Source organism: Cibotium barometz, chromosome 20, assembly GCF_041138505.1.
Source record: "Cibotium barometz isolate CiBa-2024 chromosome 20, ASM4113850v1, whole genome shotgun sequence".
NCBI classification, from domain to species: domain Eukaryota; kingdom Viridiplantae; phylum Streptophyta; class Polypodiopsida; order Cyatheales; family Cibotiaceae; genus Cibotium; species Cibotium barometz.
In genome coordinates, this window is record NC_141065.1 from 10,681,677 (window position 1) to 10,709,538 (window position 27,862).

Genomic DNA, 27,862 nt, shown 5'->3' on the forward strand with positions numbered 1-27,862 from the left:
ACTCCAAGAATATGTACTCTAGAGAGGAAACCATTGCCATTGGAAGAATTCAGAGCTTGAGGAGCGAAATGGGCTCTAGTTAGTACGTACTTTTCATTTTCTGTCTTGGAACATAGTGAAGAGGATCTGATCTGTACAACAATCACGTGGCACAAGGTGTTTGCTTTTATAAGGCTTGGTTAGCAGACTGTACACTGGAAGGGAAGTGTGGCATCAGGAAAACTTATCTGTGCAACTGCTCAACTACTCAGTAAAATCCAAGGAGGTATATAATCTTGTCAATTCACGGTTGTGAGGGGCACTCTGTTGTCCTTGATGAGCAGCAATGATGACTCCCCAAAGATCTGTATTTTGGACTCCATTTTGACTGGCATTGTGCCTCGATGTTGTTGGCCCTTGTCTGAGCCTTCCTTGAACTCCTGCATGAGGCTCTCGATGCTGGGGGCACACAGGGCTTCAATGCTGGCCTTGCTAGGCACCTCTATCAGCCTCTTCCTTGGTGTCGTGCATGTTGGCTTGTCCTCCTGAAAACACACACATTCCACAACAGCAATTTATGTACCCAGGTACTAGTAGCCTGTAATATTTACGACAATAACACGGTATTATTGCTCAATAGTGGTTTATGTACCAAATATTCATGATTGAAACAATGATCTGATCGAGTGTCGATGTCTCCTGTGCCACTAGCGTGGAAGCTTTGAAGCTCTTCCAAAGTATGATGTTGGGTAGCCATCGTGGACAGCAGCATTGTCGTCGCATCCTTGTCAGCATAAACACAGCCTACCAGCACCAACACATTTCCTATAAGCAACAAGGCAATACCCCTGAATGACGAATATCCCAGGTATATTTCTGGCAAAAGTTTTGGCTTACGATCAATTGACTCCATGGCAGCACTGTGGCCAGCCTGAAAGTCAGATTGGGCTGAACCATTCAGTTCCTCGAGATTCAAAATCAATAGGCCATTCCCATTAATTCCTTCCCTGCAAAGCACAAGAAACATAAATCCACTCCATCTACCCAACATATCAGGATGACATCAAAACAGAAAGCATACATACTTGACAATCAAATCCACTGCAACAAGATTGTTCTTTTCAAAATGCTGAACCGACTCTTGCGTTCTTTTCCAGCCCTTTCTTGCTTTTGCCAAAGATTTCTCGCTGTGCACGCATAGTCAGTAAGACTGATGGATAGAAAAACTGTTAAAAAAATAGAAACTAGCAAATGCCTCATAAGAATGCTTGATATTTGTTACCAGTGCTGTACAATGCCTTCTAGGCACTTTTGCTCAGTGACCAAGCTGGCGGAAGCCTCACAGAAGTCACCCTGTACTTGGTCCATGTACGCTTGCCACTGGCTTTGAGACTGTGACGTAGCCTCCTGAATATTGACCATACTTTGTTGCAAATTGCTTGAATGTTTATTTGAAGATTCACGCACAGCTCTTGTTTTTGAGTTTACCTATGTAAACATAAAGAGAAGGTTGGTGTCAACGATGCAGGTAGTAAGAACAATTCAAAGGTTACCAAAAAAAAAAAACAAAGCATCGACTGGGACCCCCCTGGTCCGTCTGCGTATCTGAGCTAGCTCAGCCCAGCCTTACGCTGCCCTCACATGTCCCTCGCACCATTGCCCTGCGTCCCCCTAGTGTCGCCTCCAGCTCCCACCTTCCGCCAATGAGCACCCACCTCGGCCATTTGTGACCTGCGCCGCTGTGCAGCCCGCCCCTATCTTCACCCGGCTCCTGCCATTTTCTTCCCCATCTTTCCACCAACCTATGCATGAAGTTCATTATGGTGGTCACAAGGGAGGTAAACGAGCTATGCAAGAGGCTTCTATGAAGGCTCCTTCATTTGGATTTATGATGGATGCTAGGAAACCTTTCATCAAAGATTTGAGGCCTTCTTTATTTTAGCCCGGTACTTCTCAAGTGAATAGCAAACCACCACAAGATTCATTCAAGCCTATGGATTCATGCTATGGAGATGCCAAGAGAATACCATCTTATTCAAAAGCAAATTAGTCCATCATGGTAGATGAGGAGATGCTTGGGGATAAGGATAGGACTGATCATGATTGGGAGCACTTTGTCTTTTGCACAAAGACAAGTAGAAGCTCATGATAGTTGGATGGAATTGCCTTCTTTTATTAAGGAGTACAAAGACTTTGCTCAATTTGTTAATTCTTATATGCAATCACAAAAGGGCAAGCCACGTCATGAGAATCCTACTTCCAATGTTTCCAAAGATATCAAAGATAAGGTATCCCTCTCCAAGTTTAAGGGTGATGGTTCCGCTTTGCATGAGTTGTAGTGGATGACCAAGCAAGACACTTATTTCCAGCTCTACCCTAAGATTGAGCAAGATAAGTGCAGTTGTCTATTTACACTTGGAAGATTTATGCTCACTAATGGTGGAGACATATGGTTAAGCATGGGAATATACCACACTCATGGGCTGATTTGAAAAGGGAGATGAACTTGACTTTTGCCTCACCTTTGGTGCTTGATAGATACCATGAGCAATGGTATGAGCTTCTCAAAAGGACATGGTCGTAAGGGAGTACATACTAAAAAGCTTTATGAAGTTATCCATGTATGTGGAAGGGCTTAGTGAACAAATAAAGATAAAGAAGTTTATTCATGGGTTGGATTCTTACATCAAGGCGGATGTATCAGCACAAAGACCTAGTAGCACTGTCAAGGAGGCTATGAGGTTAGCGGAGCTTTATGAACCTAGGTATAGGAAATCTCAGCCCATCATACCCTCTCAAAAACTATCCAATACTTCTTTAAATGTTGGTGAAAGTTTTTCTTCCACAACACCCACTTTTACCCCTAGGTTTTCATCATCATTTGGAGGTGGACAGCCCAAGAGTGGAGTTCAAAATGATGCAAATGGATGATCCAAAGATAGAAGAGTTAAGGAGCAAGAGTTTATGCTTCAAATGCAAAGAGAAGTGTTCACCCGGATATGTTTGCAAGACAAAGAAGGTGACAGCTACTATGATTCTTATGGATGAAGAGGATGATGATTCAAAGAAATCTCATGAGGTGGAGGAATATGAAGATTGCATTGAAGAGACACATGATGATACCTTGGAGGATCGCTCTTTCATCCGAGAAGAGGGTGAGTTTTTATTTGACCCCGGTGGGGAGAGTCATGCAAGTATTTTGGGAGGTGATACATCCAAAAGTGCAATAAATGCAGCTTGCATATGCTCTTTCTCAAGAGCTTTTGGCGGGATGCAAGAGCCCAAGTACTTTGAGATAAGTGGGAACCATTGATAGGAGAGTTGCACACATTTTAGTGGATTCCGAGAGTACATATAGCTTCATAAACTAAATCCATCAACTCTCTCAAACTATCTCCAACGGATAACCTTCCAAGTACAAGTGGCAAATGGGCAAAATGAAAGCTACATTGGTTTGCCCTTCTACACAAGTGACATTGTCTTCTTCATACACTTGGAAAGGTGATTTGGTGATCTTAGACATGGGTCCCAATGATGTGATTATGAGGTGTGATTGGTTAGCTTCTCTTGGTGATTTTCACATAAGCTTTTCACATGATGGACAACAAGTGGTATTGGATCTATGTGTTACATGTTGTTCAAGAGGAGATGGATGGTATTGGACAGCACATAGAGCAAATGGACAAAGATATGGTGACTCTTCTCAAAGAGTATGAGGACATTTTTCAAGTGCCAAAGAGTTTACTACCCAAGAGGAAGATTGGCCATGCTATTATACTTGTGAACAAGCATCCTTACCGTTTGTCTAAGGTGAAAAAAGAGGAAGTGGCAAAGCAAGTACGAGAATTGCTTACCATGGGTCTTATCCAACCCTCACAATCTCCATTTGCATCATCAGCCGTTCTAATTGGTGAAGAAGAAGAATGGGTCCTTAAGTATGTGCATTGAGTACCGTGACTTAAACAAAGTCACTATCAAGAATAGGTACCCAATACCCCGTATTGATTTAAGCTCGGGTTACCATAAAATATGAATGAAGGAGGATGATCAAATACGAATAAAGGAGGGTGATGAGGACAAGACGGTATTTAGGACCAAAAGCGAATTGTTTCACTTTATGGTTATGCCCTTTGGCCTTACAAATTCCTTGGCCACTTTCCAAGCATTGGTGTGAATAGGATATTGGCTCCCTTTCTATTCAAGTTTGTGCTAGTGTTCTTTGACAATATCTTGATTTATAGCAAGAGTAAGAAAGAGCACTTGTTTGAGATGATGAGGAAGCACAAGCTTTATGCAAAGGAGAGTAAATGTGCATTATGGTCAATGAAGTGTAGTATCTTGGACACTTCATGGGAGAGAAGGGCATTAGGGCTGATCCAAAGAAAGTAGCATGTGTCAAAGAATGGCCAACCCCTTAGCAATACAACTCAATTGAGAGGATTTTTGGGATTGTCATCTTTCTATAGAAAAATTATTGAGCACTATGCATCTATTGCGGCACCTCTTACCGATTTACTCAAGAGGGAAGCTTTCTTTTGGATGCTATTGCCGACAAGAGTTTCAATTAACTCAAAACCTTGCTCACATCGGCTCTTATTCTTATTTGTCCCAAGAGCATGGTGTCATTGCATTTGAGAGTAGAAAGCTCTCTGAGAAGGAGATGGGGTTGCATGTTTATGAGCAAGAAATATTGGCCATACTTCATGTAATCAAAATGCCATCATTATCTTTATGGTGCACATTTCAAGGTGAGAAGTGATCATAGAGTGCTAAAAGTTTTCCTCTCCCAAACAATAGAGATGGTCGGCTACTTTTCAAGGATATGACTTTTCTTACACACTCGGGAAGGACAATGCATTGTTAAGACGGCTAGAAAGGTTCGCAGCCACCACTGATCCACCGTTTCACGGAGCCAATAGCTCTCTTCGACCTCATCGGAACACCCTCCCACTCCCCTTTCCACCTCATCGAAAGGTTCGCAGCCACTTGATCCACCGTTTCACGGAGCCAATAGCTCTCTTCGACCTCATCGGAACATCCTCCCACACTCGGGAAGGACAATGTAGTTGGAGATGCATTGTCAAGAAGGCTAGAAAGGTTCGCAGCCACTTGATCCACCATTTCACGGAGCCAATAGCTCTCTTCGACCTCATCGGAACACCCTCCCACTTTCAAGGATATGACTTTTCTTACACACTCGGGAAGGACAATGTAGTTGCAAATGCATTGTCAAGAAGGCTAGAAAGGTTCGCAGCCATTTGATCCACCGTTTCATGGAGCCAATAGCTCTCTTCCACCTCATCGGAACTCCCTTCCACCCCCCTTTCCACCTCACTAGAGCAAGCCCACCGCTCACTCGGAGAGGAGGCAACACGCTAGTTTGAATTGCTGCTCGATCCACCATCTCACCGAGCCAATAGCAATGATGCCTCTCCGGCGCATGCTCTTCCTCTAACCTCCCTCACGGTCGAACTCTCACATCATCTACATGATCTGCGTATCACCGACATGCTCACTCACTTCTGGCCATTGGCACAGATGACGAGGGCAAATGGTGTCCTCCAGCTTTGGAGGTGCTCCTCTTTGTGTTTCTTCATGTGTCAATGGCAGTACCTCTTCCTCCCTCCTCTACAGATACCTTCATTGTGACAAGTGGAGCCCATATGAACGAGGTTTCTCTCGCCACCATGTGGTACATCACCTCTTGCATTGGTCAAGTTCAACGGTTGATCCATAACTTTCTTTGGGTTGGGCAATGCGACAGGAGTCTTGATTGGGCCAAGATGGCCTCGACAGTGATCATTCAAAGCCGACTCAAAGGTGACCTGAGCATCATCGACACCCCCCCACCCCCGTCTTCTGCTATGGCTTTCCTCCAACAGCTCCCTTCCGACCTCATTGGAAGCTCCTCTCCTCCCTCCCCACCTTCCACCTCTCCAAAGCACTTCCACCGCCTGTCAACCACACCTGACTTAGGGAGAAGGTAGCAGGCTAGTTCGGTTCGCCACTTGATCCACCATTTCATGGAGCAAGTAGTAGCAATGATGTCTCTCCGTCCCCCCCACCCCCAGCTAGTGTCCTCTCCAAAGCACTTCCACCGCCTGTCAACCACACCTGACTTAGGGAGAAGGTAGCAAGCTAGTTCGGTTCGCCACTTGATCCACCATTTCATGGAGCAAGTAGTAGCAATGATGTCTCTCCGTCCCCCCCCACCCCCAGCTAGTGTCCTCTATCTTGGAGCTGCTCCTCTATGTGTTTCTTTCTCCCTTTTACAGATACCTTCACTGTGACAGGTGGAGCCCAGACGAATGAGGTTCTTCTCACCACCATGTGGTACATCACCTCTTGCTAGGTCTTCACCCAGGCTTGCATTGGTTAGGTTCAATGGTTGATCCGTAACTTTCTTTGGACTGGCAGCTCGATGGGAGGCCTGCCCAGGCTAGGGTTTCCTAGAGAGTGATCATTGGACATCTCTCTACCGTCGACACCATCCATTGGCAACTGTCACTTCATTTGGCCATTGACAGTAAAAATGCTAATATTGTATATTTTACATATACAATCACCTAAAAGACGTGCCATGGGATTGATTATGGAGATTACATGCTTAGATTAAGTATTTGCACAAGCCTAGATGGCATAGTCACAAGGGACGGCGGGGGATGGTGACAGGGGACGGGGACGGGGACGGGGACGGGACGGGGGACGGCCATAAGTAGGGAACGGGGAGGGGGGAGGGAACGGCACTCAAAAAATATTTTTTTTTATAAATTTTTCTACTCTACACTTATTCTACTTTGGAAGTACATCAAAATGAGCACAAATTTACACTAAAATGGTAAGCTTTTGAGTCATATTAATAATTAATTAGATACAAAATGAGTAATGACTCAAGAGTCACGAGTCAGGACTAAGCCTTAAGGTGGCAGAATACATGGACGGACTCAAATGAGTCAATGACAAAAAAAGTGCTGAAGACTAGAGGCTAGAGGCTAGAGCTAAGTAGTAAGGCCCATGAATCATGATCCATGAATGATCATCCACGTGAAGTGCTCGCCTCATGGTCATGGGTAGCTTGTGCCAAAGAAGCATCAAGCTCATCCTCAGTCTCATCCCCTCACTGGCATGCTACTCCTGCACCTTATCTCCCACTCGGTGAAGGAATCTGCCTTCTTGGTCACGCTCTTACAAAGCATTCGCAAGTTCGCGCTGTCGAAGACAAGGTCATTGGCACGCTCTATCCCGAGTCGGTCCCCCTTCCTAGAGGCAATGTGGCTGTAGGTACTCCAAAGTTGCTCCAAGCAAGAGGAGCTAACAGCCTGGCTAAGTATGCGGATGGTAAGCTGCTGCAGCTCCGGTCCATCTGAACCAAAGTCCTCCCACCATAGAGCAGCACCAACTTTGGAGCAGTCAACTTGTGCATCATGACAGCCATGGAAGCCATGAAATGACCTGTACATCGAAAGCTGGTCCCTGATCTTGTGCCTAACCGATGCATCAGGCACAAGACGATCAAAGATGATCCTCCATCCAGTGCTCACCTCCCGGTCGCTCTCCTGCTTGTTGCCTTGGAATTCTGGGTCCACCAAATAAGCTGCTGCATGCAATGGAGAGGAGTAGGAATTCCACCTTCCTAGACACAAGGCATGGATCTGCTCGTATCTGTCTTCGTCAGGCACGAAGTCTTTCAACTTCTCTATCATGCAATCCATGGCCTCGTAGACCTTGCCTATGCATGGTTGCATAGCGTCTACAATCCTCAATAGGTGGACTATGGGCCTCACCATAGCATCTGTGGTCTTCACACGCTCCCACCAAGAGGCATCATCCGCCCGTAGCCTACACTCTTGGCCAGTATTTGTATGGAACTCTTGCATGGCGACAAACTCGTCGCTAAGGAAAAGCCCCCTCAAAGCACCGCTATAATCCTTCAACCGGCCCAACATGAGAAAGTTGTAGGCAAACCGGGTGTCGAATATTTGAGGAGAGAGAGACAGGACCTCTTGTTGAACTCATGCCGAAGTCTTTGGTGGTTGAGGACAAAGGAGACCATGGTGTTGGCCTCCTCAATGAGCGGGCTGATCCATGTAATGCCCCGATGTCCTTGAGGAGGTTGTTTAGGCAATGAGCCATACAAAAGGACACCGTGACATGTTCATACATACCTTGGAGAATAGCTCCCGTCGCCATATTAGAAGGCTCCCCATCCGCAACAAAGTCCACTACATGCTCTGGGCCAACGATCCCCATGGTGCTAGCCCACTCCACTGCAAGCACATCCGTGCTCTTCCCAGTGTCGGATGCATCATGAGATGAGATGAAGTACATCTCTCCACGGGAATATGCAACCATGCCGTGAATACTCCTCTTTGCAGGTGCCATCCACAATGAGGGAGACTCCGTGCCTCTCCCATGGCCGCTTTGTGTTGTCAGCCGCTTGCTCTATAATGCGCTTCTCCTTCTCGAGCAATGTAGTGCGCAAGCTCTCGGATGAGGGGGGCATATAGGTTGAGCCATACTCCCCAATCTTCTTAACCATGACCTTGAAGTATTCCGTCCTATTCAAGAAAGTAATTTACTAATGAGAAGGGGACTAGGATGATGAAAACATGAATGATGAATTGGCAATGATCGATTGCACTTACCTAGCCGCTTGAAAGGCAATGTGGTCGTGGAAGAAGACATATCCACCTCCTCCTTCAACTTGGGGTTCCAATTCTCCCCAAGTGTAGATTGTCGTCGTGGGCCACGTAATGGTTGAGAGGCCGTGGAGATGGAGGGTGCCGGAGTAACATTCCGACTTGATGGTGAAGGTGATGGTGTGCATGAGCCCGATCCACCACATGACTCCATTGTAGGGGCTTGAGTTCCTCTCCCCATCGTCGCGGGATCCATGGCCACTCGTGGTGTCCTTCTTGTCGCTTCGACCGCCTCGCTAAGCTTGTCAAGAAGTTCCCGTCTCTTCTCGGGCGTGACATTCGTGCAAAACCTCACCTCATGCCCACTCTCATGCAAGAGGTGGGCTCGCACTTTGTCGGTGCCACCCATTCGCCGGTACGGGCAAAGCTTACATACCCATGGCCGAGAACCGCCTCTATGAGCGGATGGGGTGTAGTTAACCTCCTCCCACCATGTCCATCCCGTTGTCCTTCTACGGGAAGCCCCCGCATGTGAGGAGGATGCCATGGTTGAAGATGGCTTGACTCTTGAGCCTTGAGGAATGAGAGAGAGAGAGAGAGAGAGAGAGAGAGAGAGAGAGGCCTAGAGCCTAGAGGCTTGGAAGTTGGAAGACTCAAGACTCAAGAGGCTTGAGGGAGAGGTGAGAGAGAGAGAGTCCAATAGTAGGGCGGCGGCCCGCGGGCCTTGTGTGAGAGGCTTGGAACTTGGAAGTTGGAAGCTAGAAGAAGCTTGAAAGCTTGAGAGTTGTGTGTGCCCCTATTAGTTTCACAAGCGATGCGTCAATTGAATGAGGCTGAAACTAATTATATCATCGCCGAACGTGAGGGTTTAAGAATGGTATATGCTATAAAGAAATTTAGACATTATCTTCTTGTTGATCATCAAGCCCTCTTGTACCTTGTTAACAAACCATAATCCACAGGGAGAATCACAAGAGAGTTAACGATTCTTCTCGAATTTGATTGCACTGTGGTTGTGAGGCCTGGCAAAAAACATGTCATGGCGGATATCTATCATGCGTACCTAATGGTGAAGCACCAATCGGAGTAATGATGAGTTACTAGATACTACACTATTCAAGGTCGAGACTATTCAAGAGTGAAGCGAGCAAATCGTTAACTTTTTAGCTAATGGTTTTTTAGAAGGAAAGGAACTGAGGAAAGATTTAGCAAGAAAGTTGCTAAAAGAGTGCACCTTACGAACTTATTGCTGAAAGAGGTAAGGACAATATTCTTAGGTGCTGCCATGGGAGGACGAATATCTAATGATCATGGAAAGGAACTGAGGAAAGATTTAGCAAGAAAGTTGCTAAAAGAGTGCACCTTACGAACTTATTGCTGAAAGAGGTAAGGACAATATTCTTAGGTGCTGCCATGGGAGGACGAATATCTAATGACGAATATCTACCAGGGAGTAGGAGGTGGACATTTTGTGACAAAAATCACAGCCAAGAAAATACTCCATTTCGGGTTGTTACGACCCTGTGTTTTTATCCTAGCATTATGCAATGTGGCATGGGGACATGGTGGACAGTGTGAATGGCATCAATTTGGAGCAATAGCTTCATGGATAGATTGGTACACCTATCGGGGTCAAAAAGGACTCTAGGAATTAATAAAAGTCCATTTCATTTCCCATGGGACAAAGGGTTGGAGGGGACAAAGGATTCAAAGGTTTTAATAACCTTTAAAAACAAAGGACTCCCTTGGCTGGAAATTGTGGCCCTTGTCAGGGTTACTACGCTATTTTTGGGGGAGACCCTTTTTATGGGAAAGTCGGGCTGCAGCATGGAGGTGGCTTTCCTCCCCTATAAGTCACACGGGATGGGAGGCATGGGATCAAGGGTCCCTATGAAAAGGCGGCCCCGTCGGCTAATCGGGATCATTGATCCGAAAAATTAATCTCGGGATAAAAAATTAATCTCGGGATCTCGAGATTAATTTTTTATCCCGAGATTAATCTTTGATGACGTGGAATAGCGGGGAGAGAATGTGGTTGTCAGCATTAAAAGTTCAGATTATTTGTAAGATATTATTCTCTTAAGAGAATATTCACATTAAATTTAGTACCTTCATTGAGTAAATGATGCCAACTACCAAATTAATCTCGGGGAAAACAGTTAATCTCGGGATCCCGAGATTAATATTTACAGTCAAAAAACGAAATCTTTTTTGATGACTTCCTTCTCTATTCCTTTGCTTTCATGTTTCATCAATCTCCATGGGGTTAATGTGAATCACAACAATGGAGCCTTTTATCTCCATTTGCTCTTAAGGTACTTCACTTCATGTTATATCTTTTTGTATTAGGTTCATAGAGGACATGGATGATCTATTTTGTGAGAAAGCTAGTGATATGTCCCTTCCCTATTCTACTGATGACTCAAGCGATGATTTAAGTGGTGATGAGTTACATAAACCCCCCACTCATAGCTTTGATGGTAGTTCAAATGGTCATAGAGTTATTGTTGATGCATTTGCTTATGTATCAAGTGTTTATTTCTACTTCAATAGAGATACATACAACTTAATGATAAGAGTATTGCAAGAAGATTTATCAATATCATTGGATCATCTCAAAAAGTGTAGCCCATCCCTTGATTTAAAAAAGTGGCGGAGATTGAAAGATGAGATGCTTCTTGGAACAAAAGAAGATAATAGTCCTTGTCTTTGTCTCAAGGATGCACCCAATCTAAGGATTGCTCCTATCGAGGATTGGGAGAGCATTGTCTATGGAGCTTATCTTAAGGAGGGCATAAGTGCTCACCGTAATGTTAATGATACAATAGAGACAATCAAGTCAACATGGTATATTGGTACTCAAAAGCATGGTATCCCCCTATCCTACATTAAAGAGTCCATCAATGTATGTGGATGTAAACGCCCAAGAAATCATACACTTCCACACTCATGGCACCATAACATGGATCTCAACAAGGATCCTCCAAATGTAGTAGCTACGACCAAGGCTAATGTAGAGGAGCAACTCAAGAACATAATGATTGAGTACAAGATTAGATTGATACAGGCACGTTCATCAAAGACTTATGGTCCTCAAAAGACCATAGTTGACTACATATGTCATAGAGGAGGCAAGCCCCAACGACATGGAAGGAAGAAGAGGTTGCGGACATCCAAGAAGTGTGATTGCACATTCAAAGTGCAAGTGGAGTACATAGAGGGTGTAGACAAAGTACATTTATTTGTGCATCCTTTTCATAAGGGTCATACACCGGGGACAAGAAGTGACCTATATAACCTTCCTGTTCATCCATCAGTGATTGAGTGTTGTGTAGAAGATTTATTTGATATTGGAAGCTCTAGACATGTTGCACAAATGTCCATGTCTAAAGAGAGACTTCATATGTCAAAAGCTTCTCCTCTGGATTGCATTATCTATAGGTTCTTCATGATTCCCCAAGAAATTTCTTTTTTATCATATCAAGTACGGCTTCAAGATACTATTCTCTTCCTTTTGCTTTTACATAGATGAGATGACGAACAGAGGCGCACTGTAGGGCCGTGAAGCGGCTGGCCGGGCTGGTAACAGTCGAGCGCAGTGTAGGGCCGTGAAGAACACTCGCGCAGGAGGTTCAAACAGCCGCCTTAATCCAGGTTTTGCCTGTGGTCTCTCTCTCTCTCTCTCCCCCTCTCTCTCTCTTTCTTTTTTTTAGGCCTTCTTCCATTTTGAGATTGTTGCAAAGCAGGTAATTGTACTCTGTACTCTCGTAGAAATTTAGTTTTTATGGATGCTAGGCAGCGCACACAATACTTGTGTTGCTCACATGTGGGTTTATAACCATAGTGCTAACGATAGTACAGAGGAGATGGAGTAGAGCAGAAGATGATAGGTTCCCACCAGGCCCATTTGCATGGCATATAATGCACTCTTCTCTGTGGTGAACTCCCAAACGCGTACCCCTTGTGACGCTTAGTCTCTTAGTCACGAGGCATTCACAGGATCCATACGTGCCCACCAAAGCATTGCTCGCATAAGGTTGTTCTGCCACAATCCTTGTCTCACTCTATTGTCATGAAAGATCCCCCTTTTATTTATTGGCAGCTCCATAGGCTAGGTGGACAGAGAAGGAGTCAAAGCGAGACACAAAGAGAGAGAGAGAGAGAGAGAGAGAGAGAGAGCTCTTCATGCTACCCAATTCGACACACACACAGAGAGAGAGAGAGAGAGAGAGAGAGAGACAGAGAGAGAATAGGAGTGTGCGCTCTGGCTTCCATTCACAGGGAGAGAGCGAGAGAGAGGGAGTTGCAGCCTCTGGAAAACAATTCGGAAAAGAGAGAAAGAAGAAAACAAGCTTAGTTCGCATTGTGTGCACGAGAATAGAGCACTTGGGCAGCGGGAACTTCCTTCTACTGGAGCTTGCTCTCTCTCTCTCTCTCTCTCTCTCTCTCTCTCTTTGTCTAGTTTTCTTAAAAATATTTATGTCTGTGGGCAGTCCATTCTTGTTTGGAGCTTGGAAACTATAGTCTCTCTTATCTCTTTTTTTTCTCTCTCTTATACAACTAGAGAGATTAATCACTAAATGTAACTCATTAGGGTTGCTCTCTCAATAAACACTCTTTATGAAATTGCCAAGTTTTAATTATCCGTGAGCAAGTATCTATACTTGTTGATAAATTTCTTGTATATAACTTCTTGAAAGGGCTAAGCAAATGAGCATGTGTATCAAGAGTTTCTCTCTTATCTTCTCATGATGCATGCATATAGGGCCGTGGAAGCAAGGCCGAAGCAAGGAAGAAAGATTAATTTGCGCACGGACGGATTAATTTGTGATTGAATATGTAAGTGCTCTTACATGATCATCTAAAATCTGTCCTTCCAATGCATGATATTCTTGTTTCTAGTACTCAATGTGTGATTAAATATGTAATGCGATTACCCTATGTGAAGGATGTTGTCCTCATGTCTTGTCCACATATATGTGAAGGATGTTGTCATCATGTCTTGTCAACATATATGTTGTCATCGAAGTAATAATGCAAATTCTTATATGTAAAAGCAAAAGGAAGAGAATAGTACCTTGAAGCCGTACTTGATATGATAAAAAAGAAATTTCTTGGGGAATCATGAAGAACCTATAGATAATGCAATCCAGAGGAGAAGCTTTCGACATATGAAGTCTCTCTTTAGACATGGACATTTGTGCAACATGTCTAGAGCTTCCAACATCAAATAAATCTTCTACACAACACTCAATCACTGATGGATGAACAGTAAGGTTATATAGGTCACTTCTTGTCCCCGGTGTATGACCCTTATGAAAAGGATGCACAAATAAATGTACTTTGTCTACACCCTCTATGTACTCCACTTGCACTTTGAATGTGCAATCACACTTCTTGGATGTCCGCAACCTCTTCTTCCTTCCATGTCGTTGGGGCTTGCCTCCTCTATGACATATGTAGTCAACTATAGTCTTTTGAGGACCATAAGTCTTTGATGAACGTGCCTGTATCAATCTAACCTTGTACTCAATCATTATGTTCTTGAGTTGCTCCTCTACATTAGCCTTGGTCGTAGCTACTACATTTGGAGGATCCTTGTTGAGATCCATGTTATGGTGCCACGAGTGTGGAAGTGTATGATTTCTTGGGCGTTTACATCCACATACATTGATGGACTCTTTAATGTAGGATAGGGGGATACCATGCTTTTGAGTACCAATATACCATGTTGACTTGATTGTCTCTATTGTATCATTAACATTACGGTGAGCACTTATGCCCTCCTTAAGATGAGCTCCATAGACAATGCTCTCCCAATCCTCGATAGGAGCAATCCTTAGATTGGGTGCATCCTTGAGACAAAGACAAGGACTATTATCTTCTTTTGTTCCAAGAAGCATCTCATCTTTCAATCTCCGCCACTTTTTTAAATCAAGGGATGGGCTATACTTTTTGAGATGATCCAATGATATTGATAAATCTTCTTGCAATACTCTTATCTCATTAAGTTGTATGTATCTCTATTGAAGTAGAAATAAACACTTGATACATAAGCAAATGCATCAACAATAACTCTATGACCATTTGAACTACCATCAAAGCTATGAGTGGGGGGTTTATGTAACTCATCACCACTTAAATCATCGCTTGAGTCATCAATAGAATAGGGAAGGGACATATCACTAGCTTTCTCACAAAATAGATCATCCATGTTCTCTATGAACCTAATACAAAAAGATATAACATGAAGTGAAGTACCTTAAGAGCAAATGGAGATAAAAGGCTCCATTGTTGTGATTCACATTAACCCCATGGAGATTGATGAAACATGAAAGCAAAGGAATGGAGAAGGAAGTCATCAAAAAAGATTTCGTTTTTTGGCTGTAAATATTAATCTCGGGATCCCGAGATTAACTGTTTTCCCCAAGATTAATTTGGTAGTTGGCATCATTTACTCAATGAAGGTACTAAATTTAATGTGAATATTCTCTTAAGAGAATAATATCTTACAAATAATCTGAACTATTAATGATGACAACCACATTCTCTCCCCGCTATTCCACGTCGTCAAAGATTAATCTCGGGATAAAAAATTAATCTCGGGATCCCGAGATTAATTTTTCGGATCAACGATCCCGATTAGCCAACGGGGCCGCCTTTTCATAGGGACCCTTGATCCCATGCCTCCCATCCCGTGTGACTTATAGGGGACGGGTGGCTTTCCTGGTGGGCAGGGCACGCACGTGCTTTTTTTCTTAAGGAGGGCTGGAGGGCTGAAGCGAGACAGCACAAGTTCTCTCTCTCCCTCTTTCGCTTGACACACAGGGAATTGGACTGCATGCTAATGGGGCGCACACGCTATTTAAGGGACTGACGGCTACAGAGAGAGGCTTCTTTCTTGGTGAAAAGTAGGCGGGGCAGAAGAGCATGCACACGTCTTCTCATGAGGGGATAAGAAAAGGAGAGCTGAGCAGGGAGCGCAAAGTCTAGCTGGACAGCAAGCTTCTCTCTCCCTCTCTTGCTACAAGTCAGGTAACAACACACACAAGGCCCTTTCTTTTGTGCAACAGACTGACAAGCTGAACTGCCATGTCTCTCTCTCTCTCTTGCTAGGGGGCGGGGCTGGATTGAGCACGCTTTCTCTCTCTTTGAGGACTAGCAGGGCTGGACAGCAAGGAGCGTTAGGTTGGACAGCAGCCTTGTCCATTCGCTTTTTTTTCTCTCTCTCTTGGGAGGGGTTTGGCAGCTTGGAGACTGGATTCCCGGGACTATTTATGGGCTGTTTTGGTTGGCTACAAGTACAAGTCACTTGGATGTGTTTCTTGGCATGGAAGTGATGCAAGCTCGCATGGGTGCATGTTCATAGAGCAGATTGCTTTCTTCCTACTTGAAAAGAACAAAGGGACCTACAGTTGTGGGCATATCTATGTTTTCAGATGTTTCATGTGAGGAAACAGGTCACTGTATGTATGCCGTTGTTGGCCCTGTCTTTGAATGGTGCTATGTATGGTTCTGTGTGGAAACAAGACAATGTTTCAAAGGGAAACATGCCTAAGGATTTCATGCGGAAACACGTCGTAGGTTTCTCGAGAAAACATGTTTTTGGTTTCTCCAGGAGATAGGTCACATGCAGGCAGTGAATACAGGGATTGACACATGTTTTGTACAGTCTTGCTACTGATAGGATAGGGGTCGGCTGAGATGGATAGTACCCTTGGAACGCAGAGACGGTTGGTACAAGTGTACCGATTGTATGGTATGTTGTGCTATGATGCAAGTTCTCTTTTGGGAAACAGTTTGGAGTCTTTGTTGTGATGCAGGAGCACTGGATGTGTCAGGGTGCGATGTTCATATGGATGGTTGTGGCAACCCTAATCGTGGGAGGCTATGGATGGTTGGTACAAGTGTACCGATTGTATGCAGGACTCAATGTAAAAGAGTCTTTTGATGTGAACAATAGTTGGAATTGTTTGTGGATACTGAGTGAACAAGAAGCCATGATGCACGGTCTTTGCAGGCTTCAAGAGTTCTACTGTGACGATTAAGTTTCCAGCCTTATTGTAATCAAAGCTCTTATAATCAATTAAAGAAATACCGCAAGGGGCGCCACTGCGTTTCGATGTCTGTGTACTGTTTGCAAGAGCACTCTAGCCCCCCTTGTTTGTTTCCCTTTTCTTGGTCCTCAAAGATGAAGTGTTTTGTCTGCAAGTTTGTTTGGCACTGTCCTTTAGTTTTGTCTGAAGGCCAAGGCCGGTTTACAAGGTTCCATTATCAAGACATCATCGACTTTCTCAAGGAGGTGAGCCCGTGGTTACTCTGGCTGGGACAATCACCAACGTTCCCAAGGGGCCCAGGGGGGTGAGCTCGTGGTTATCTGATGAGTGTCACATCAAAAGCTTCAACATGTGGAAAGTGAAAAGGAAGTGTACAAGGTAGTACAGGACTGTGTGTCTTTGCTTGTATTATGAGATGAAGAGAAAAAGCTGAAGATGAAGCTTAGGAGAAAAGACACCAAGGACAAGAAGTAGTCGGCCAGGAACAAGAAGCAGTTAAAGTGTTATGGTGCAAAACTTGGGTTGAAGACTATGGCTTTCGACACTTTGTCACTAGTAGTATCTTCACGGAGGCTTCATGGGTTCGGAAGGAAGCTTCTTTCTATGTTTAGCCGTGGTGGTCTACTATGCTTCATCGAGGACTTGTGCTTACCACTTGGGTGGAGTGCAAGCAAGTTTTGGGTGTCTGAGGATGTATCAGATGAGGCTTAGCTGGAAGCGGAGGAACTTGATGAGGTTCTTATTCCCAAGCAGATACTGGCACATAAGGAAAGAAAGGTACGAGGTAAAGTTTCTCGTCACTATCTTGTGAAGTTCAAGAACTATTCACCGATGGATGCGACGTGTATGGAGGAGGGTGACTTAGCAGATTCACCTCAAGAATTGCAGCTTTATCTTGATGCCTTTAGTTGGAGCCGACTCTTGCTACGGCTCATTCAGGTTCAGCAGAGCCAGGGTTTGGAGCATTGTATCTCTGCTCCCTTGTTACAAACAGGCTCAGTTGTCATCTAGGAGTCGCTTGGTGACATCTTTATATTCACCCGAAGGTACTGATAGAAGCTGACAGTACATCTGCTTATGGGACTTCTATGATATTGTGTACAGTTGGGTATGGTTCACAGTCGGCCGCACCATAAACTATAGCTGCAACTATGGATAACTCTGCCTACTCCTATGGTTAACAGAGATGGTTTTTGCCTTTGGACCTAATGTATGACTGAGGACCTGGAGAATTAATACGTGTTCTTTCTAGATATATTAAAATGGGTTGGCACGGCATCGGCCTTTGATGAAATGGAAAGGGATGTCCTTCGTGCCTCATGTTCCTTCATGAAGGGCGGCTCGTGGAATTCAAAAAAAGGCAATTCAAGCCTACTCAACAGGCTGGAAATTGAACAGCCAAGTGATGGGTCAATGAGAATAATGGCCAGGAGGCATGAACCCCAAAGGTTGCCCAACTTGTTCGAAAGGCAACAATCATTGGCTCTCGCATGGAAAGGCGCCTTAGAGGCCAATGCCGACCATGAACCCGCCTTGTCGGATTCAAAGATCCCAGACAGGAGTAAATATTGGTCGGGAGAGCGAAGCTAAGAAAACACTTTCAGAGGCAAAGCCACTAATGTTTGATAGAACTCTTGAGCGAGGCTTTGTGTTGTCGGCTCTCGCTCAGCACACTTTCCACTTTAACAGCGTACCTTTTGCATAATGGGTCAGCGAGTGAATGGGAACAGCGGCAAATTGAGATGTTAATCTTTTTCATATGGTTTTGGCTGTTCTTGACCATACCATTGGTCATTTGGATATTGAGATGGATGCTATTTGTGGAGCTGGTCTACTATGGAATGACATGGAATGGTTGAGTTCTAAGTCTGCGGCAACCTGAGCTAACACTTCGAAACTCTATGGAGGGCATAAGTCTTGCGAGCAGTCCTAGAGTTGGTTTGGTTCATGGATATATGGATTAAACTCTACTTGTGCATGTATTCGTACACTTTCTGAGGTATTATGTATTCTAGTGCCATTGGATCTTGGTACCCTTGAGAATACATCAGGAACACTCTGGATTGTATCGTGTGAGGCATGTATGTTGGTATAATACATCAAGTACTTTACTATGTTCATGGTGTACCACTAGTTGTGGCTCCTGCGGGATGGCCATGAGCAAAGTGGGTAAAGCATCAAGAGGGACATATGTGGAAAGTACTTAGTGGATGTATTGTTTGGATGCATTGACTGCTTTCATATATGCTCATGTTGTACCACCAATCATGGATCCTACAGGATGCCCATGGACGTAAGGCTTGGAGTTATGTTACAACCCTATATTTTTCTCTTGACATTATGCAAGTGTGCACGGGGACATGGTGGACAATGTGAATGGCATCAGTTTGGGGCAATAGCTTCATGGACAGATTGGTACAGCTATCGGGGTCAAAAAGGACTCTAGGAATTAATAAAGGTTCTTTTCATATCCCATGCGGACAAAGGATTGAAGGGGACAAAGGATTCAAAGATTTTAATAACCTTTAAAAACAAAGGACTCCCTTGGATGGAAATTGTGTCCCTTGGAGAGGTTACGCTATTTTTGGAGGAGACCCTTTTTATGGGGAAGTCAAGCTGCAGCATGGAGGCGGCTTTTCCTGGCGGGCAGGGTACGCATGTGCTTTTTTTCTGAAGGAGGGCTGGTAGGCTGAAGCGACAGCACATGTTCTCTCTCTCTCTCCCTCTTTCGCTTGGCACATGGATGACTGGACTGCATGCTGAGGGGACACACATGCTTATGGAGGGGGCTGGCGGCAGCAAGGAGAGGCTTCTTTCTTGGTGAAAAGCAAGCAGGGAAGAATAGCACGCACACGCCTTCTCATGAGGGGGCTGGCGAGCTGGGCTGCAGGAAAAGGAGAGCTGAGCAGGGAGCGCAGAGTCTAGCTGGACAGCAGACTCATCCACGGGCTTCTCTCTCCCCCTCTTGCTACAAGTCGGGTAGCAACACAGGGCCCTTTCTTTTGTGCAATAGACCAGCGGGCTGAACTGCCATGTCTCTCTCTCTCTCTTGCTAGGGAGGGCAGGGCTGGGTTGAGCACGCTTTCTCTCTCTTTGAGAACCGGCAAGGCTGGACAGCAGGGAGCGTCGGGTTGGACAGCAGCCTTGCCGATGCGCTTTTCTCTCTCTCTTTCTCTCTTGGGAGGAGGGGTTTGGCAGCTTGGAAAGTGGATTCCAGGGACTATTTATGGACTGTTTTGGTTGGCTGTAAGTAAAAGACACTTGGATGTGTTTCTTGGCATGGAAGTTATGCAGGCTCACATGGGTGCATGTTCATAGAGCAGATTGCTTTCTTCCTGCTTGAAAAGAACAGAGGGACCTATAGTTGTGGGCATATCTATGTTTCCAGATGTTTCATGAGGAAACAGGTCACTATTGGATGTATGTCGTTGTTGGCACTGTCTTTGAAAGGTGCTATGTACGGTTCTGTGTGGAAATAGGACAATTGTTTCAAGGGGAAACATGCCTAAGGGTTTCATGCAGAAACAAGTCGTAGGTTTCTCGAGGAAACATATTTTTGGTTTCTCCAAGAGATAGGTCACATGCAATGAATATAGGGATTGACACATGTTTTGTACAACCTTGCTACTGATTGGACAGGGGTCGGCTGAGATGGACAGTACCCTTGGAAGACAGAGAGGGTTAGTACAGGTGTGTCAACTATATGGTATGTTGTACTGTGATGCGAGTTCTCTTTTGGGAAACAGTTTGGAGTCTTTGTTGTGATGCAGGAGCACCGGGTGTGATGTTGTTCATGGGGTGAGAGGCTATGGATGGTTGTGGCAGCCCTGATCGTGGGAGAAAGCTTCTGTATACAGGACTCAATGTGAAAGAGTCTTTTGATGTGAACAATAGCTGGAATTGTTTGTGGATGCCGAGTGAACAAGAAGCCATGATGCAGGGTCTTTGCAAGCTTCAAGAGTTCTACTGTGACGGCTGAGTTTCCAACCTAATTATAATCAAAGCTCTTATAATCAATTAAAGAAACACCGCAAGGGACGCCACTACGTTTTGAGGCCAATCAGTATTCGTGTACTATTTGCAGGAGCACTCTAGCTCCCCCTGTTTGTTTCCCTTTTCTTGGTCCTCAAAGGTGTTGAAGTGTTTTGTGTGCAAGTTTGTTTTTGCACCGCCCTTTGGTTTTGTCTAAAGGCCAAGGCCGGTTTACACCGCTCTTTGGTTTTGTCTTAAGGCCAAGGCCGGTTTACATAGGGTACTGGTGGTCAACGCTTTTAAAGGACTGTGCGCTATTTGTAAAAGATTGTGATGAGTGCCAACGTTGTGCCAAGTCACAGAAGAACGACATGATGCCGTTGCATCCTGTCAGAGTCAACCAACCTTTTAAAAAATGGGGCTTAGATTTCATTGTCCTTATTAGTCCTACTACGCATGGCACACAAGAATGCTTTATCATTGTTGCCACATAATTATACTGGCACTATAGAACTTTTTCAGGTGCTATGGTACAGGACTATTGCAGTCCATGGCCTAATAGGAGAGATACTCCAACGACATGATGACGTGAGCATACTTTACCCAATGAAAGAGCTTGTAGAGTAGGGGAGGAAGGCAAGAACTTGTGCACTTACACCGTCATTCTATGAAATAATACTCCCAACTCATTTCCTACACAGCTTAGCTAGCAGTAACTACTTAGCTGACTTAACAGTAGTACCCATGCTACATCACAATGAGGATGCACTAAGACTGTTCTGTTGCCTCGTATACCAGAGGAGACATATATCAGAGGCAAACCCAAGTGAGGGAAAAAATCAACCTAGTGATGTTGAATCGGAGCATGCTTACAAGCTATGATTATCTGACAATGAGCTTGCTAGATGAATTTGATTTACAGGTTATTGAGGTGCAGTCGTGCAGACCGGGTCACAATGAGGATGCACTAAGACCGTTGCCTCGTATACTAGAGGAGACATATATTAGAAGCAAACCCAAGTGAGGAAAAAAATCAACCTAGTGATGTTGAATCGGGGCATGCTTACAAGCTATGATTATCTGACAATGAGCTTGCTAGATGAGTTTGATTTACAGGTTATTGAGGTGCAGTCGTGCAGACCGGATCTAGATTTACAACTTGCAGTGAACGTGCAACCTCATATGGACTGGATTTTTTTACTTGCTCAGGTGTGTTCTAACTCACTCTCAACTTTGAAACTGTTCTTGCACATTACATCCATTCATAGAACTAAAAGACCTTATGACTGGGTAAAATTTTCTTTCTAAGTGCCACTTAGAGAAACTTTAAGGCCATATTTTTTCTTAGACTTGGTAATGTTTCAATTTGTCCATGACTAACCTTAAATTATACCAATGGAGTATGCGAAGTACTTCCTCTGAGCTTTTAGTGACCTTTAGCTCAATTGTAGGTGAGGAAATAAACAAATAAACAAAAAATAAATAAATAAAAGATAAATTTAGAATTTAAAAAAAAACATACAAAAAGACCAAGAAGATAACTATCGCCATATAGGATCATGATAGGACTCTGGGTTACTAGTGATGGTACCTTGAGACCGATGCCTTGTTTCTTATGGGGTAAGACCTTGTGTCATGAAAAAACTAACAAAAGAGAGGTTAACCATCGCCATCTTAGGAGATTCTTGGTGGTCCTTAGATACTCTTGGCAGAGGTCTCTTGACCATTGCCTTGGTCTCCATGGGTTGGTGCTTTATCTCTTATATTATAATTACTAAACCAAAAAAAAAAAACACACCTTTTGACTTAGCACTATGTAACTTGACTCAACCATAATCGTAAGCATATAACTACGACTAGTTTAGGTATAGATAGGCTTATTACTAACCTCTAAGTTAAATTGGTCTTACCTTTTCTCTTCGTAGAACAACTTAAAGTTTACCAAGTCATTGAAAAAAAAGAAAATGCAAGCATAACCATGTTTCATCTTATTGTTACAAAGAACTATTTACTGGTTGATTTTTTTTCACATAGATATCCAACACTTGGCCTTCAACTATCATCACCTTCCTATCGACGGCATCAACTCATCTTCACCAAAACATATTCTAAGGACGGAATCTACATCAGGAAAGGAGACATGTTAACTCTCATTGGACACCTCTCGAGCGTCAACGCCACCCATTGGCAACCGTCACTTCATTTTGCCATTGGCATTAAAAATGCTAATATTGTATATTTACATGTGCGATTGTCGCTTGGCTATGAAAGTCGTGCCACGGGATTAATTATGGAGATTGCATGTCTAGATTAGGGGTTTGCACAAGCCTAGGCGACCTTGGATAGCCATGGACCTATATTTTAAGTATGGATGGCCAAGGTGTGAATGCTTGGGGCCAAGATAAGGGCCAATTTGTATTCTCGCCATTTATTCTCTTTTGCATAATCAATAGAGTGTTGGCTTGGAGAGTGATATTCAGAGCCACGCGCGTCCAAGTTCTCGCAAGAGATGGGAGATTTGCAGTAGTATAGTTGCATGGCACATTCGGAGAGCTCAATGGAGCAAGGCCATCAAGGGCACCCTCACCCCATCAACAGAGTCCACCCAGAGGTTCTAGCTTGATATCATTCATACCCTCCATGGACAATGGGGGAAGCTTCAGGGTGACCGCATGCAAAAGCGCCGCAAGGTCTTCCCGAGTATTTGGCATCACGGTCCCTTTCTCACTGACAGTGCTAGTGAGTCCACTTGGTGGTTGTTCCCCCTTCCACCCATTGTATGAGATATCCCTCTCCTCCTCGAGCAGCCAGCTCAAGAAGAGCAGCTTCCCTTTTCTCTGTTTATTGATTCTCGCTTCGCTTTGTGGAGCCGAGTTTGTACTTAGCCATTATGGCTTGTTTTGCTTGGTAACTAATAGAAGGATCTCTTTCCAAGGGAAAAAAAAAAAAAAAAGAACAACAATGCCTTGCCTAATGGAATAGGGCACTCACAATCTCTGACTTGCGGGCAGTTGCAGCAGCTACCATTTCTGCAATCTTCTCAATCAGCATCCGTTCCTCTTGTTTAGATTGTTCCTAATTTCAAATGTAGACCATAATACTCATGTGTAAGCCAGAGAAAATGGAAATTGTGATGCATCGAAAATGGAAATTGTGATATATCTGTTCACTAGCAGGTCACAATTCAGTCACCTTATATGTATCTTCAAGCTCAGTAAGGTTCTCCAGCAGACCTTTGTGACTATCAGTCACACACCTGCTTATCTCAGCTGTGTATCTTTCAAGCAGCTGAAAAAGGTTCACAACTTGTACTGAAACTTCCCTTGAAGCATTCATGCTTTTCTGAGCCACCTAGAATGTACATGTGGGAAGTAATCAAAATGTCAGAAAGCAATGCATTTGAACCCATAGCATTTCAAACAAGATAATATTGGAAACTTGTGTGACACCACCTTCATTGTCTTCCTCTTCAAAATAAGGTATACACTTTCAAAATGCTGCGCATGTCACAACATGAAAACTAAACTTAAGGCAAATCAACCTCTTGCTGTTGGCAAACAAAAGAAAATATTGCCGCTTGCTGCATAGAAAGTCCCTTCTGCAAGTCCTGGAGCACTTCTTCGGCCTCTAATACTGATGTTGAGAGAAGCTGGTTTTGAACAAACAAAGCAAATCAAGGTTTAAATTACAGACAGGAGACAACTAACGATCCAGAGGAAGGATGCTGTCACACTGACCTCTTCTAGAGCAGAAGCATGGGCGGAGATAGTAACATTCAGATTCTGAAAAGTAGATGTTGAATCTTTCTCGTGAGTGTGTACCAGGTCATATATATGTTTCAGCCCAGAGTTAAACCTGTCTTTCATGTTTAAGACCCTTCCTTTCACTGTGTCAGTTGCCTAGTGCATCACTCTCATGTCAGAAAAGAGGTGCAAAGAGATTAAGAACGAGGTGATTCTTTCAACAACTACCACTTTCAAAGTACCTGGTTTTTGGTAACCAAAAAAGCCCGTATGTATTCATCCATGTTATGGAGTTGTTGCTGCTGTCGCTCAACAGAGCATGTCACAAAATCACGCAATACCGTCAGCTGCTGACCAAGCTCCCCATGGAACATTCTCACTAAATCAAGATTGTCTGTCTCCAACTTGTTTTTCCGGTCTATAGCACAATAAATTCCAACATTATTCAAAGGATGAAAGAGGTTTGAGTTGCTTAGTTAATTATCCAAAGCTTATTAGCAAAAAAAAAAGAGCATACCAATTTTGAGATGCAGCCCTGCAATGTCATTTACAGAGCTTTCCAAATTGGACTGAAGATGTCCTGCTTGCTCAATAAGAGCAGTCTCTGTAAGACAGAAGAAAAAGGGGGCATATCTCTATTGCATCAAGATTTCCGTCTAATGTAAACTGCAGGTTCTCAATGATGAACAAAATCGGTCGGTCGACCTGCAGACCTGAATGCTGAAACCTTTCGATGATAAAATCACTTTCTTTGATGGCGTGTAGAGCTTGTTTAAGCCTTTCTTTATCATCAGCCAATGCTTCCAATGTTTGATCCAGTTTACTCTGTTAAAGGAACAAATTTAGTTGTTCCAATTACAGAGAATTTAAAATGAAAGGACTGAAAAGCCCAAGTGAACCTACCTGATTATTCTCAAGTTTAATTGCCAAATCTGTACATTGCTGTCGCTCCATATCTAGAGCTTCTTGCAGATCGTGCATTCGCTGAATTTTATGAATCAAATACATTGAGCTTGCAATCCAGTTGGCATAATATGCAATAATTGTTCAGAAAAGCTTAGTTACCTTGCCCTTGGCTTCAAGTTCCAGCTCCATGTGTTCTATCTTCTGATACATAGCCTGAGATCAACAGGCAAAAGCTAAGAGTCTGTCAGCTGTCGTACAACAGTAAAAACTGCAGAAGGTCAACTTTTTATCATGTGAAGTTTGCTGACGATCGCATACTACACCACCAGGCACTTGAGAGCCAGACATCTGCATGAACGACTGACTCGCATGGACCTTATGCATTAATTAAGAAAAAGACCAATTTACTTTTTTCTCAGCTTCCTCTTGTATGTAACGCTCCCGAGGAAGATAAACCCCGTTCTTTTCCCGAGCAGCATAAACCTCTGTGCCAAATCATTTGGTTTCAAAGTGAAGTTTCATGAGCATAGCCTGGTGTGTTACCTGTTTACAAGCGCTGGTAATAACTTCAAAGCTAATAGGATTTTAATACCTGCTTTAAGCTTTTCGATTTCGCTATAGAGGTCCTTGATCAATGCGGATTTCTTCATCTTTTGATTGACCTTGTGAAGAACACAAACCCAAGAAGTGACTTCAAACCCACAAAGGAAAAGTTGTGCCGTAAGGTGAAAAGTGACGTGGAAGTAGTACCTCTGGCTTGTTTTTTATGTTCTTTGCACGGTGTGCATAGTCTAGAGTGCTGAGAGTTTCTTCGAGGCAATGGACGGAAGGGGAGACGGTTGCGATTATGCAGGTCTTAGTCCTGCCGCCGAGTGAGTCCCTTAGGAGCCTTGTGAGCTTGCTGTCCCTGTCGGATCGATGCAGAAGCTGCCTGTTAACTTGCAGAATGCAAGACCCACACTTGTAATAATATGATAGTAAAAATTTCGCAATAGCACACACCTGTAGGGTATGTGGCCTAGATGCTCCACCAAAGATGTGATGACCCGCCCAAGGGTTAGCAAACTCTTATTAATCTCACCTGCTTCTCTCGCTCGACTCTGGCCGAAAATTATAAAGAAGCGCTTTTTTTAATAAACCGGCAGTTGTTCGCACATGATGATGATGATGGTACCTTAAACTATACGTACATCTCTAGCGCCTGAGCGGGAGATGTTTTCTGAACCCGCCAAGTCGACCAAGTTGAGTTTGCCGCACTTGATGAGCTCCTCCCCTTCCGGGGTGGCCTCCTTGATATGGATGGTTACCGAGAAGATAGAATGGGACCGACTTCGAACCGGAGACAAAGTCACGGTACGAGGGGGATCACATTCACAGTACAAGGCGATCACATTCTTATTAGCATGTGTTCGACTCAACTCTTTACTTAAGCGGTGACATACCTGCTTTGTTTGTTGAGTAGGGTCTCTGCGGTGCGGCGCTTGGCAGAGCCTCGCTCTAGCAGATTGTAGATCTCGTTGGCGCTGTAGACGATCTCTTCTTCGAGGCCGCGCACCAGCACGCCGCCCTTGCCGTCCTCCATGAGGGCCAGCGGCTTGCGCTGCCGGTCGTCGGCGGGTCGCGCGGCGCCGGCCTCCTCGCTCGGTGCCAGCAGGTCCGTGATGTCTTCGTTGTAGAGCTCCAGGAACGTCACTTTCATGCTGTACTCCGCATTCTGGCTCTCCAGCGTGTCCACAATCTGCTGGACGGCCCTCGGAATGACCCCCGCATCGCTAGGCATGCCCCCGTTAATCTACACACACAATTGCTTTAGAGAAAAGAGAAGGGCCGCTGAGATCAAACAACAAGGAGGCATCGTAACGTACCATGCAGGCTTTCTTTCCAGTGCCTTCCATGGTGTACGTTTTTCCTGTGCCAGTTTGGCCATAAGCGAAAATCGTGCAGTTGAACCCTTCCAGCACTTCATTCACGATCGGACTTACGGCTTGCTCGTACAGCTCTTTCTGCTGCGCTTGTGGACCGAACACCTGCACACAATCAACATTCACTACTCCACTTGTCAGCTCGTCCTAGTACCGCTCGAATTGGAAGAAGGCAGGAGTCATGCCTTATCGAAGGTGAATGCGCGATCGATTTGCTTGGAAGCGATGTTCAAATTCACGCTCACTTCCCGCCGCTGATCATTGCAAGAAAGCACCTGTGGAACGTTGGAGCGCAATTCATCCTCGTTCAATGGTCTGTTTTACAAAAGCAGCCAATGCTGTGATTTTCTTGATCCTTCACTGCACTGCGCTCCTGACGCACACGCAACATTAAATAGAGCGTAGATTCGAACCTGCAGCGTACTAAAACTTGCACGTTCACGCCCTTCTCTTTCTCTTTATCAATAGAACGAACGCCCTGCATAGCAGAGGCGGGGCTGGTTGGAAAGAGCGGGAATGCTGGAGCCATTGGCAATCAGCACGCTTGTGTTTACAGCCCAACGGCACATAACCAATAGTAGGGAGACAGCAGAGGAAAGAAGAGTGTAAGAAGCGGAGGATTCAAGGCAGGGGACTTGATATTT

General features: G+C 44.3%; 1 protein-coding gene across 1 annotated transcript; it reads right to left on the minus strand.

Annotated features, from left to right (window-relative positions):
* On the minus strand, positions 1 to 27,819 carry LOC147627546 (kinesin-like protein KIN-5D). Its single transcript, XM_086814464.1, has 23 exons — positions 27,632 to 27,819; positions 27,404 to 27,533; positions 27,162 to 27,323; positions 26,739 to 27,088; positions 26,487 to 26,625; positions 26,299 to 26,396; positions 26,047 to 26,203; positions 25,889 to 25,958; positions 25,705 to 25,781; positions 25,456 to 25,509; positions 25,294 to 25,374; positions 25,104 to 25,215; positions 24,908 to 24,994; positions 24,633 to 24,808; positions 24,385 to 24,546; positions 24,189 to 24,296; positions 23,840 to 23,998; positions 23,639 to 23,722; positions 1,262 to 1,467; positions 1,065 to 1,166; positions 877 to 986; positions 632 to 783; positions 1 to 524 (listed from the first exon to the last, which is right to left on the minus strand). The coding sequence occupies exons 1-23, from the start codon at positions 27,745 to 27,747 to the stop codon at positions 279 to 281; spliced, it is 3,138 nt and encodes a 1,045-aa protein (XP_086670590.1). The 5' UTR covers positions 27,748 to 27,819; the 3' UTR covers positions 1 to 278.
* Between the last annotated feature and the right edge of the window lie 43 nt (positions 27,820 to 27,862).